The sequence below is a fragment of the Sparus aurata genome, chromosome 18 (genome assembly GCF_900880675.1).
Source record: "Sparus aurata chromosome 18, fSpaAur1.1, whole genome shotgun sequence".
NCBI classification, from domain to species: Eukaryota; Metazoa; Chordata; class Actinopteri; order Spariformes; family Sparidae; genus Sparus; species Sparus aurata.
In genome coordinates this window covers 26,171,016-26,184,655 of record NC_044204.1, presented here as the reverse complement: position 1 = coordinate 26,184,655, position 13,640 = coordinate 26,171,016, and the positions used below count along the sequence as shown (strand labels likewise).

General features: G+C 41.2%; 1 protein-coding gene across 3 annotated transcripts in view; it reads right to left on the bottom strand.

Moving 5' to 3' along the window:
• Nucleotides 1-3,818: 3,818 nt before the first annotated feature.
• The window catches only part of ssrp1a (structure specific recognition protein 1a), a 13,023-nt gene continuing 3,201 nt past the window's right edge, over nt 3,819-13,640 (bottom strand). For 2 of the 3 annotated variants that reach the window (XM_030396790.1, XM_030396791.1), the window contains exons 4-19: nt 11,546-11,651; nt 11,033-11,226; nt 10,823-10,923; nt 10,135-10,264; nt 9,903-10,006; nt 9,519-9,647; nt 9,214-9,435; nt 8,332-8,404; nt 8,194-8,199; nt 7,163-7,295; nt 7,016-7,061; nt 6,778-6,910; nt 6,424-6,597; nt 5,642-5,739; nt 5,372-5,540; nt 3,819-4,216 (exon numbers count right to left, since the gene is read on the bottom strand). In XM_030396790.1, coding sequence (XP_030252650.1) covers nt 4,148-4,216; nt 5,372-5,540; nt 5,642-5,739; nt 6,424-6,597; nt 6,778-6,910; nt 7,016-7,061; nt 7,163-7,295; nt 8,194-8,199; nt 8,332-8,404; nt 9,214-9,435; nt 9,519-9,647; nt 9,903-10,006; nt 10,135-10,264; nt 10,823-10,923; nt 11,033-11,226; nt 11,546-11,651 — 1,887 coding nt within the window. In that variant the 3' untranslated portion in view covers nt 3,819-4,147. The remainder of the gene's footprint in view (nt 4,217-5,371; nt 5,541-5,641; nt 5,740-6,423; nt 6,598-6,777; nt 6,911-7,015; nt 7,062-7,162; nt 7,296-8,193; nt 8,200-8,331; nt 8,405-9,213; nt 9,436-9,518; nt 9,648-9,902; nt 10,007-10,134; nt 10,265-10,822; nt 10,924-11,032; nt 11,227-11,545; nt 11,652-13,640) is intronic. The other variant, XM_030396792.1, reaches the window with a different exon arrangement.

Sequence of the window (13,640 nt, the reverse complement as noted above, 5' to 3'; positions counted from 1 at the left end):
AAAGCACCTAAAGAAAACACATCTGTAAAACTCTACAGCAAAGTCTCTTTTCGGAAATCATGAACCAGTTACTCAAAATAATCCACAGATGTTGTTGTGAGCAGTTCCATGTTGGAACTATTTATGATGGGAACCTCACAGAGGACCCTGCTGATGCAGCTTCAGGGGATTCTTATCACAAATGTTTGTGCATGTTTTGCATTTATGTAAAAATGTCAATATGTAGAAATTGTACATTGTTATCAGACTCAAGAATTCTGTATTCTTTGGACCAGGATCCACACTGTATGTTAATGTGTGTGTTTGTTCATGATGCTGAATGTTTCTGTTCATTGCTGACTGATTGTTTTCTTATTAATTTGGGCCACATTTAAAAAATACATAAAGGTTTTGTTAAAAGAGTATTCACCAAATGTAAAGATTTTTGTCAGCATGAGAGTGTCACAGCTGATTCAGTCAAAAACTTTACAGATGTGTCATTGAGATCAAAATGAAGCAGACTCATGGTTTGGAGTATGGATGTGGGAAGTGGCCCCCCACTTTTTTAGCTCTGGCCCACACTCAATTTTGAGTTGCAGAGGACCGTAACCCAGATCCAATCATTCCCGTCCACTCAGACGCAGCTGGTATTGTTTTGACTTTGTGGGTCTGTCTGAGGTCAGTTTTGTCAGCATGATAGTGTCACTCTGGCTGAACTTGGCATTGCTAACTCTGCTCTAACCTGGTTCACATCATACCTGACAAATCGCACCTTTCAGGTCACATGGAACGGCTCCTTGTCCAAACCCTGCTTTCTTGAAACTGGTGTCCCTCAAGGCTCAGTATTAGGACTGCTTCTGTTTTCACTATACACTAGATCACTCGGCTATGCAATCACATCGCATGGATTCTCCTACCACTGTTATGCTGACGACACCCTGTTCCTCTCTTCCCCCCCCCCCCATCATCCTCCAACATCCACGTTGCGACGCGCATCTTGGAATGTTTGGCAGACATCTCCACTTGGACAGCGTGCATCAACTCAAACTCAACCGTAGTAAAACTGAACTCATACCGGGGAGAGACTGCTCTGACTGTATGCATTTGTATATTCGTATCGTTAGCACTTCAATCATAGCACTTATGCACTTAAAGAATCTTTGACAAATATCAGTTACGATCCTCAGATGAGGGCTTGACAATCGTTTCTATATTTCGTTTCACTCCATTGACGGTGATATGTCGTGGTTTCTTTCTCGTGACAAATGTACTTATTGTAAGTTGCTTTGGTTAAATGTGTCTGCTAAATGCCCTAAATGTGAATGTAAATGTAAATGTCCAACTGTGCAAGATACAATCACAAAATCTAACAGGTGCATTGCTGAGATCAAAATGGTCAAGGCCGGGTTCGAAGACGAGCCTGGTCCTTCCAATGAGCACTGAGTACCCGTGTAGTATTCAGTGGTTGGAACATGTACTTACTGAGCTAACATCCAGGAACATTTAAACAGAGAGGACAGATTCGATCAGATAAAAGTTCATCTGAGGTCCGTTTAAGTTTTCTTGAAAGAAGCTGTCAGAGCTTTAAGTGCAACGACAAATCCATGCATTGTAAATGTCTCCATTAAACAACATTATGTTCCCTTCTGTACATTAACAGTATAGAGAAAATACATCTGATTCAATACTTTCAGGCCCCTGAAGAGGCTCTGAGGTATGAACTGCACTGTAACAAATTACAAACAGTGGCGTTATTGACAACTGCAATATCTGTGACATATGATACGACTACTTCTCAATACACTCACAGGCATCGACGGCATTACGGCCTCTCACATCAGCGAGATAATGTAATGAAGCAATGACAGTGTGTGTGTGTGTGTGCATGTGTGTGTAGATGCATGTGCCAAGAGAGTATGTCATTTCTTAAGTGGGTCCATTATGTTTGTGGTCAATTAACGGTAACCTAATACAAGACAAGAAACACATAAACACACATGCACGCTCTGGACGTACAAACAAGCTCTCAGGCTGCATGTGACTGTAACGGTTATCACAGGATTCCTGTAATGGACAATGATACTGTGAAAACCTAGACACGAAAAAATACGAGACGCTGTTTGTCAGATTGTAGAACTGGATCGACTTGAAGAGAAAGTGGAAGATTGTAGCGCGGATTTCATTGTGAAAGGTGAAACCACCCTGAAAGTGATCTTTATACAACAGGAAGGGTTCTATGTAAACACATCCACGCTCAATATGTCGTCAACCGCAACATTACGGACATGACAGCATGCAACCGCATACATGCACACACCACATGAAGGAGAGCCTGCACGGTCTCCCTCTGTCCGTTCTGGTAAGGTAACATTTGTATTTACTAAACACTGATTGGACTTTGTTTAGGCTCCAGGGATGAGAATGATGGTCGCTCGGTCACTTTGGTCTCAGGTAGGGTTGTTCCGATAATGACAGCAGTATCAGACAAGGCCTCAAATGCTGCTGGAACTGGTATCGGTAAGTACACGAGTCTAAGCACCAATCCAACAGCATATCATTGAATTGGAATTGAACGCAATTAGAAACTGGACCTCCTCAGAGGCATCCTTTACAACTGTACACAACTTAAAGAAGCCAATATCCATTAACGGCAAACGAGCTGTGTAGCTTACAGAACATCCATAACATCCACACAGGTCCCGTAGTGCAATATTGTGACTTAACAGTGCAAATTGAGGGATTTAGAGGCTTTGGTTTACATCACATGTAAACCAAAGCCAAACCAAAAAAATGGCGGCACAAAAAGGCGTCACTACTTTTTTAAACTACACAATCGTACTCAATTCTTGTACACACACGTTAATGTGTAAAATTGGTGGCGTTACCCTTTTAAGTGAAAATGTAACAGTATTTCTACACTGGGGCTCTGCTACTTCTTCCTCAGTACAAGATCTGAATTCTTATTAAAATTACCATAGAGAGAACGTTAGCATTTAGCTCAGAACACTGTCAGTGAGACGCCAACATGGCTGTAGACTCTGGTTTTCCCACAATGCCTCTGAACAAGACTTGTGCATTGCAGTCCTACTATACACAGGGCAACTGAGGTCACAGGGAGATCTTTATACAAAAATCAATTCATATGGCTCCATGTGATGGGAATTAATGTAAAAAATATAACAACGTACAGCTGACAGTAAAGAGTATCTTATCATCAAACCAACATGGTCAAAGTGGAGGTGAACCACACATCCGGTAGTGTTTGGCTCTTAAAAACCACCCCGTTCGACCCTAATGAAGCAGGCCTTTTACAAACCGCTGTATACTTAGGCCTCGGCCCCCTGTTTGAAACCTCTTAAACATTCACCAGGGTCTCCATCTAACCTTCCCCCCTAACACTCCCAAACCACCTGCCTGTTTAATGGATCTGATGTGCAACACGAGTGTGGACAGGAATCCAATGTGTATTCCCAAAATACAAACTGGAGTGACAGTTTTTGGGCTTATTCTGTAAGGTAATGTAGAAGGAAATCTCCCTGAGCCGCAGCATCACCATCACTACAGTGGATACAGTCGGTGAACCCTTTTACATGTGGTGGAAAATAACAGTAAAATGTATTAATGTGTGAACAGAGAATTTGTAAGAATATGGAGAACAGTCACTTGGAAATTATTCTGTTTTTATGATGTTTTACAGTGTCTTAACTTTTTGGAGAATTGGTATTGTACAGCAGTGCACAAACAACAAACAGCAAAGTGAAGGTTTATTAAAAATGATGCATTTATTTATTTTAAGCCTGAAAACATGACATGTCAAAACACAAAAAAAAAAAACCCAAACAAATTCTTGTCTGTAAATGCTTTTCTCGGGAGGAACAGAATCTGTTCGCATCAACTAATAACTCCTACTCTCCTCATTGCTATAAAACTACATCAACCATCCCCGTGGGTGAGATGAAACAAAAAACCCCCATCAAGATTTCTGGGAAGAGTGGTACACCAGTATACCACCATTTCACTGAGCTGTTGTATCAAATAGTACATGAGCTTTCAGAGTCCCTCACAAGACGTGTTTGTACTCTGTCAGCCCATTTGTGAGATCTCAACATAGAGATAATAATTGCTTGGTCCTTGGTTTTGTGTGTACGCCGGGTAAAAGTGTGTGTGTTTAGTCAGACTCTTCCTCTGAGCTGGCAGGTGTGGTCATAGCCTCTTCTTCCTCGTCGTCGTCTGATTCCTGGTGAAGAAATATTTTAAAGAACAGATCAGGACAATGTGTGGGTCTAATGCGTAACAAAAACAAAATGTTTTTATTCCCCATTTCATATGATAACATTAGGTTGACATACAGTATTTACTGGACTATTTAGCTCTCAAATAGCAATCTCAGTTTTGGCTTTAAATACAAAAACAGGATTGGTCTGATTATAGCTACATCATATGAATTTAGCCACATGATATAGAGGAGATATGTAGCCATGGTGACACTTAAACTTAATGCTTTTTAAAACCTCTCCTTCTTACTGTAGGCCTACACATACCGCGGTTTGGTACAATCTTTGTAGTGCATATGTTTGTTTCATTGTTGTTTGATGCATGTTGGTTTTAATCATTTTGACAACGGAATTGTGGGTGAAAAAAAAATCCAAAATTTGACTTTATAAAAAACGTACTGCTGACACAAAGAAAGCAAATAACGTTGCTGGGGAGAGAAAGACGGGAGAGAGAAACAGGAAGGATTTGATTTTTCAGTGTCATTCTCAGTACCTTTTTAAACAAGACCCGCAGACAACAGTCATATAGCACTTTCTATTTTGAGTCTAGGTCTAGACTTCACCTGCAGGTGTCCCTCCATCAGACCTGCAGGCTGTCAGCTTCGCATAATCTAACATTCTTTCAACACGTTCTTCTCTCTTCCTCCTCGCACCATTAAGTCTCTTTGGACAACTAGATTCCTTCAAACATATAACACTTTGGATATAACTATATATAAAAGCTTTTTAGTGGGCAGCCAGTGATTTTATTTTCAATGATACAAAGAAGCTCTCCAGCCTTTTTTCCAACTACAGTAAATCGTTTCATTGGTGTCCTCAACTAGAGTTTAATACTGCTGCACATTGTTTCAGTGCACTAATGTCAATGCTGCAAGCAAACAACCACCTCAATCACACTGTGGGAGTTTACTTTGTTGGTTATATCTTCCAGTGGTAGAATCTAATGGAATAAGTTCTTTATGTCCCCAACCTTAAAAGTGGGGGAGAACAATGCAGCTCTCTAATGCATGTATTATTACAAACAATATCCAGATAAATGACTCACTGCAACGAGTGCTGTCACAGAGACAGACAGGATGGAAATGTTAATGGATTTTGGCTCAGATTACTGCCGTTACCTTCTTCCTCTTGGACTTGCTCTTGTGGTCCGAGTCTGATGAACTCTCGCTCGTCTCGATGAACTCTCGACTCTTGAAGCTGTCGTTGCCGCTCCGCTCCTTGTCCTTGTCTGCCCCTGCAGACTTCCTCTTTTTCTCATCCTTTTTACCACCGGATTTTTTACTCTCCCTAACGGGTGAAGAGTTGGGAGAAAAATAAAGTTGCATATAATTGAGACAGTTTGCAACAAGAAAAAGAAAATCTGTGTTTTTTTGTGTTGCGAGCCTTACTTCTTGGAAACGGAGGCTGAACCTCCACCGCTTTCTTTGTACTCCTTCTTTGCTTTATCATAATCCCTCTTGGCCTCTCCAGCCTTCGTGTCCCACTCCTGAAGATAACAGAGAGGCAGCCAAGTGTAAAGCAGAAGAATGGAACAAACATCATTGGACTTCACACATGATGGATTTATGAACAAAGCTCAATGATGTCACATCTGGCTGTGGATCTTTGAGTCAATGCGCTTAAGAAATGTTTGATGTCACTATTCTAAATGTCTTATATACACTCCATTGACTTCATTTCTTTTTCCCTGGTTTAAAATATAACCTATTGCAAGATACTTTTATAATTTGTACTCTAAAGAAAATCCCCAAACTCACACAACACTCTGAGAGCAAATAGACTAATAACAACAAGAATGGCTATTCAGTGAATGGAGAGAAAATGATCCTTGGAGCAAACAGTGTTGATACGAATAAGACTTCAAATGAATTGATTTAATTCGGTTCATTTTCTAATTTGAAATACATAAAAAAAGTGTTTTAGGTTTCTCAGACACAATCTTTGTGTCACGCTGAGTAACAATGAGTGCAAAGAATACAGTTAAAACTCATGTTTGAATTTTAAATTAAAAATAGAAAGCTGATCCGAATTGAACTGACCAGACAAACAGATTTTACATATCTTGTTCTACGGTCTCAGCCACACTATTTAAGCACATAATCCCTCTCGTGTTGTGAGGGCAGACGAGTGAAACGTATCCTCTCTTATTATCCTTGTTCCATCTCCTCACCTCCTTCTCGTCTTTGCCCAGTTGTCTCCACATCTCTCCGGCCTTCTTGGATATCTCTGTGATGGAGATTCCTGGGTTCTCAGACTTGATCCGCTCGCGGCTAGAGTTGAGCCACAGCATGTAGGCACTCATGGGCCTCTTGGGGCCGCCAGTGTCCTTCTGCTTCTTCTTCTTCTATGATGGAAGAAAAGGAAGGAAATAAATGGGAAATCAAAATATGTGCAGTGATACAAGTTCATATATACTGTACAGCTACTTTCAATACCAGGGGCATCCTTTCAGGAAGAAAACGTTTCTGACTGAATCTTCCTTACAGCCTGATATTTCTCTCACGTCTTCTTCCTGTTGACTTACCTCTTTCCGTGGTTTCCTTTCTTTTTTCTCCTTAACTGGTTTGGGTTTCTTTGCCTTCTTCTTCTTTGCACTGTCATCTTCGCTATCGTCCCCATCTTCACTACTGTCGCTTGCAGAGGCATTGCTGTCGTACCTGATTGACAGACACGGCGTAAACAGAACGGGAAACCAGGAGTTACTTCAGCTGGTTGAGACAAAGTCGGGTGACAGAAAGAAAAACTGACAAAAAGTCACTCACTCCTCTGCAATGTCGTCATCTTCTTCTCCAGGATTAAATGACTCATCTGAAGGTGGAAACAGGACAAAACAGCCTCCAATCAAACCCACTGATCTGCTGAAGTCAACATGTATTTCCTACTTCTATCATACTAAGACTTTTACACACCACTTTCAGCATCTGATTCGTCGCTGTCGTTGCCCTCCTCTCTGATCTTGCCCTCGGCCTTCATCCTCTCCAGGTAGGCATCGTGCTGGTCTTCATCTGAGTCACTGTACTCGTCAATGTTACCTTTCATGCCCTGAAAGTAAACTGTATGGTAAAAAGAAAGCCCAAACCAACAAGACCGACAATACAGCAAAGCCTTTCATGACCTAACAGTCGTGCAGAGGGCTGCAAATTATCAATACTTTCACTCTAGTCATTTAGTCAATAAAATGTGAAGAAAAAAAGGCCAAATTTCACAGAACTTAAGTTTCTTCATCTTCAGCTTTTTGCAGTTTAGTTTAGCATTACACAGAAACTGTGTAAACTGTAGTTGTCTATAAAAACCAAGAGATCTTCTTCTCCTCCAACGTGGTCTCTCATCACCACGTATCTATGACAACGCCCGCTAGCAGACAAACAGGCGACAAGTCAAGGAGGCTCTTAAATTAAGAAAAACACAACAGGAAATGGATAACAGGCCCATTCATTTTCACTGACCCACGCTGCTGACCCTGTCACCATGGCAACAGATGGCCAAGTCATACCAGCAAACCTGTGTTGGTGATTGGACTGTGTTGTCAGACAGACCGGGACCTCATACATTTCAACATACAGCATTAATGCAATCAGCTCCGTCTGTGTGAGGCAGCGGTCGTGATGACAGCTGTGTCGAGTGTTAAAGCACACCAAAAGCCCCCGGGCCACACATTAGTCAGCACGATGCAAACAATTATCAGTCACACTCCTTCACCTTCACCTCCCCCTCCCCCCAAATGTCCCATGATTAGTCATAAATCGGTGAGGATTTATCAAGTTCAATCGTGTTGGTAATGTCCAAACAAAATCAAGATTATAAAGACACAATCCTCTGTAACACACACACACACACACACACATACATACACACAGGAGCACGCCATGCAAGCAGAGATCACTCCACACCGATAAAATCAAGAGTCTAATTCACACGTGACGCCCGTGACCATACCCACCTTCTTCTACAGGGGTACAAGGACAGACATACAGGAGAAGGGCAACAAGCATCAATATCTGGGATGAAGTTTGACAAAACACACGTAATATGTTTGTTTACACACTGGGGTGAGATGTTAGAATGATTAATACGTTACCTCTTTGAACCCTCTGTTCTTGATGTTGAGCTTCTTGGCATTAACAAAGTCAAACAGTTTGCCATATTCTTCTCTAAAGGAAAGGAGGAAAAAGAGGGTGGACAAGGTTGGAGCATTAATATGACCTAAAATCAATGTTGTACGTTCTCACATCTATCTCAATAACAATGGATGTGACTTTTATCGTTTTTTTAAATACATCAGTACATGATATTTCTGGTCTCATGCTTGCAGACTTTTTAAATAAATCTTGAAGATTCTGGACTGGAATAAAGTCTGATCAGCCTTCTGAGCGGGTAAGATATTGTTGGTTGTAGATCCACCAGTTTGATCCGGATCATACTGAACCTTGAAAATCAATATTGCATTTTTTTTGTTCTCATACTATCGTGATCAAAGTCAGTCACTAAAATCCAATACTGTTCTGGCTCCAGTTTAATATGAAATGAAAGGGAAAGTCTGGTAACACTAATGCAGCGGATGAGTAGTGCTTACTGCTGTAATGTTTCATTACTGTAATAAGATGGAGAAGCAAAATCAGCCAAGTGGCAAATGTGGTGGAGCGCAGGCACCCACAAACCAAATCTTCATCTGCTGAAGTAATTCACAGGGTACAAAAATGTGTTCATAAATATATAAAATGTGCTTATTTAAATGCATCTTATTATTGTATTGCATTTTACTTATTACGTATATATAGTGTATTTTCTTAAATTGTCACAACGTGTTTTTCGCCAGGAAGATAATGATGGAAAAAAAAAGGAATCAAAAACACGCCCATATTGACATAAAGGATCTGAAACCTGGATATGTCAGAATAATCTTTATGGGAACAATAATAATAATAATCATGTTGCTCTGGTGAATTTTCTGTGTCCTCACCTCTCGATGCTGCTGAAGGTGTACTGATTTCCCTGCTTGGTCTCGATCTCAAAGTCGAAGGACCGGGTTGTAGTGGTGCCTCGGGCAAAGTTCACACAGGAGATCTCCTCGAAGCGCAGGTGTACGGGGGGCTTGTGGACATAAATAAAGCCCCTCTCCAGAGGGTAGAGGAGGCCTGAGGATGCCTTGTAGGAGCAGGTGATGCACTGAGCCCCGGAGTGACTGTAGAGGAAGGAGGCACGTTTAACAGGATTTACTTAATAAAAAAAAAAAAAGTGTTCTGAATGTGTTTATTAGGCACTTACCCCTGGAAGTTTCCAGGTACAGTGATCTTTCGGTTAACCAGCGCCTTCATCACCCTGCTGACCATCTCATACAGAGAGCCTGACATGTTTTTACTAAGCTTGCCCTCAAAGCGGCGCTCCACATCCTCCCTGTTAGACACACAGAGGAAAAAACAGGTTTAATATCTTTAATAAAACACTACAAGAAACAATACAAGGAGCAGAAGTTGCTGGAGCCACTGTAAACACATTCAAATGACTCCCTCAGATATCTGCTTCCCCCTTGTGGATAAGAAGTGTGTACCGGACACAGACAGAACGTGTGTTACCGGTGACAGGTCTTGCATTACTGATTTAGCAGGCTCATGCCTGCAGCCCACAAAAACCATAGTGTAAGACACTCACTCGCTCATGTTGAGAGTGAGGCTGATGTCCTCCTCCTTAGAGAAGAGCAATATGAGGAAGTGATAACGTGTCTGACCCTGCTTGATCGGAGGATCCAGACTGATCTATTGAAACAAAAAACAAAACAAGTGTGAGAAGAAATGAGAGAAATAAGAAGGGGGAAAGAAAAGCTCATTTGGGGTACAAAGTTAAAGAAAAAAGTCTGACAAACAAGGAACGAGAGTCAACTTACAACAAAAAACATCTGCCTCTGATCCTTGTGTGGCAGCAGGAACAGGCGTAGCACGGTGGTGTAGGGAATCTTGTAATCGAAGGTCTTACCGTGGAGGTGAAGGAATGTCGGGTAGATACGGATGTCGTATCTGATTGAGGAAAAAGAGAGAAATGATAGAGGATTTTAGATCAATTATTAACAAAATATCGCTATGGCTCAACCCGGCATGTTTACATTGACTCGTGGCAAATCCGGCTGTTGTGGAGGGCATTTGTGAGAAAATCCTGAGCACAGAATCTTGGTGGAAGCATTGTGCTGATGATATTTTTACTTGTACTTTGCAGGCTACTCCATTTTGTACTTGCAGGACTGCTGTATTTGTTTGTGAAGCATGATTTATTAGAACTATGTTGTGTATTTGTTTCATGTTAGGTTTTGTTATTTGTAAAGCAAAGTTAATTTGTTTTCAGTGGTGTTTGGATTTGCAAACCACATTGTGTTTGATAGTGAATTGTACGGTGTTTGTAAAACACACTGTTTGTTTTTTTAAGTTCTGGCAAGGAAATTGGCTCCATTACCAGCCCTGTGGTTGAGAGTTTTGATCTCTAACCTGCTTCCCATGTTATATCAATTTCAGAGTCAGTTTTCAATTGATAGGTGAACACAAATAAGGAAATACTGAGTGACTGTTTTGTTGATCGCTTACCTTCCTCTCGGCGTAAGACACTGCAGCTCTTTGAAGATACACACAGCATCTCCTGTGGCCTGGATCACATCAGCCTTAGACAACACGCTCTGAGCAAATGCCTATACAGAAAACACACATTTTGAGGACCATTATTAAGAGAGATTAAAAGACAAACAAAAATAGAGGAAGAAGTAGTCATAGAAAAGAAAGTGGCCAATCTGTCCTCACCTCAACAGGGTCTTGTCGTTCATCGGACTGGCTGGGTGGGACGTAGAATCGGACCTCCATGAGCGAGACCTCAGTGTCGTCGTTCTGGTGGAACTCCAGAGTGACTTCGTTCTTCCCCGTGGCGCACTGGGACACGTTGGACAGGGGGACCTCGAACGCTGTGTTGTCATTTACATCAAACGATAACAGCGGCCCTGTGGTGGGAGAGGGAGTGAGAAACAGGAAAACCAGATGTCAGCAGCAGCTTATTTTTTTCAAATCTTTAAAAATCCATTCATGTTTTTCAGTGAGACACTATTATTATTATAAGACTATCTGTTATTAAGGGGTGCAATACAAGTTCACTTTCCAAATTCTCTAAATAAAAGCTATGATCAAAGATCTTTATGGATCATTTAGGTTGACAACACTTGAATCATTGAGGAAAACTGATCTTTTGATGTTGTAGCTGCCAATCGCAAATGATTTTGCAATAAATCTGGTGAGAGCATTTTTGTTGTGCGTATTCATTACCTGAGAACTTGGCTGTTCCCCAGTTCCATCCTTTCACACACATGTCTTTCTCTGCTAGTTCCAGTTTGTAGTTAGTCTTGAAAAACTCTGAGATCTTCTCAAAGTCCTGATTGACAAAAGGTAAGAGTAGAGAACAGAGAGGCGGGGAGACACGAGGTGGAGGAGAAAACAAAGTTGACAGGAGAGAAAGTGATGAAAGGACAAGAAGAGAGTAAAAACAAGAATAAGAGGAAGACTTCAGGTTAACAAGTTAGTTACACACCGGCACTGCATGGGTCAAAGCTTAGAAAAACAAGCTCCAAAAAAGGGTGAGGAATGGAGGGCTAATTAATCACAACGCAATTATAACTGTGCCTGCCGCTGAGGCCTCTTGGGAACTGTGGAGGTGAACGTAATCCATCCGCCCTCTTTGTCCTCCTCCCCTCCAAACCACCGCTGACAATCAGCCTGTTTATTTATCCTCCAGGCCTGCTTACAACTGGAGAGGACCCACACTCACACACAGCGACAAACACATGGTCAATCACACACTCACACACACACACACACACACTGTCCGAGCAGTACACACACATGTGGAAGTGATTGTGGTGTGCGAGTGTGTTTCAGGGTAGAGAATGAGACTCTGTGGGAAACAGAGTTTACGCACCTGGATATCTGCCTGTCCATAAGGTTATTACAGCCAATTAGATCCCAGAGAGTCGATGTGTGTATGTGTGTGCGCGCAAGCGTGCGTGTGCCAGGATTCATCAGCGTGTTTGTTAGCCTGGATTAAGGCATTGTTTAGATAGGAGAGCATGTGTGAGAAGATGTGTAAATGATTCAAAATCAAAGAGTAAGTGGGCTGTTTGTGTTGATGTGTGAATGTCTGTGTGTACGTGTATATATGTGTGTGTCAGTGAGAGTGTGTGTTCATTCCCACTGTCCTCATCAGGCCTGCTGTTGAGTGTTTCTCTACTCCTCATTACAGTTTTGGCAGATTTGTTGTTGCTCAGCTCATTTAATCATAATAAACAAACCCCCCACGACCACGACCACACACACACACACACACACACACACACACACACACACACACACACACACACACACAGTCTGTCTTTTATTACAACATTTTTCAACCATGTTCTCCCAACAACTTTCAACCTCTCATTTGTGAAAACTGTCACTGTACCAAGAAAAGCTAGTTGGCTCTTTCTAAAAGTGAAGGAAATTTATTACATTTCTTTTTCCTTGTCTAATGATTGTGCTTTGTCCTTTTGCATTTTGCTACATGTTAAATAGAAAAACACACACACGATATGGATTTTTTCACCTGCTTTTCATGGACGAAACCGATGACATATCTGATCATTTGACTAAGCCGCAGTTTATGCACAGCTGAAGGTAAAAACACTAAAATGTCGTGAGCAAAGACGATTTAAAATTTCATAGCTCTGAGAACCTTTGTTGTGTTAACATTGTGGACTTTCTCCATCCTCTCTGGACCCTTGAGGAACATGTATTGCAAATTGCTTTTGTGTTGTCTTCTTCTTATCACTGTGTTAACTGTTGAACAACAAACTGACTTTACAGCTGCATACTGCCACCTACTGCATTAGTATGTAGCCAAGCGTGGTTAAGTCAATTAACCTAATTTGGCGCAATATTTTCTGCATTATTTATCAACTACACATCTCAGATACGAATAAATTGCCAATAATATAAGTTTCCCAACGTCGGACCAATAGTTTATCAGGCAGATTCTATATATTGAGTTAATCCCAACAATTTTCAATGATAGAAACTAGAGAAAAACAGCAGATCCTCATGTTTAACGTGCCAGATTTGGCTTTTTTTCATGGTTAACGGATTAAACGATTCATAGTTATTGTGATGCTGCTTCATTTTGGGACACATGACTAATCGTCTAATTCTTTCTGTTCCACATTCAATTTCAGATTCTAGTGGCTGACAGTTTGATACTTGTTGCAGCGGAAACATTTCTGTCTTACCAAAAAAGTTTGGAGGTTTGATACACAGCTGCATTTTTACCAAGATGCATTCACAACAGCAGCTGCCTACATTTAATGCCACACTCTTAATATCAATGATG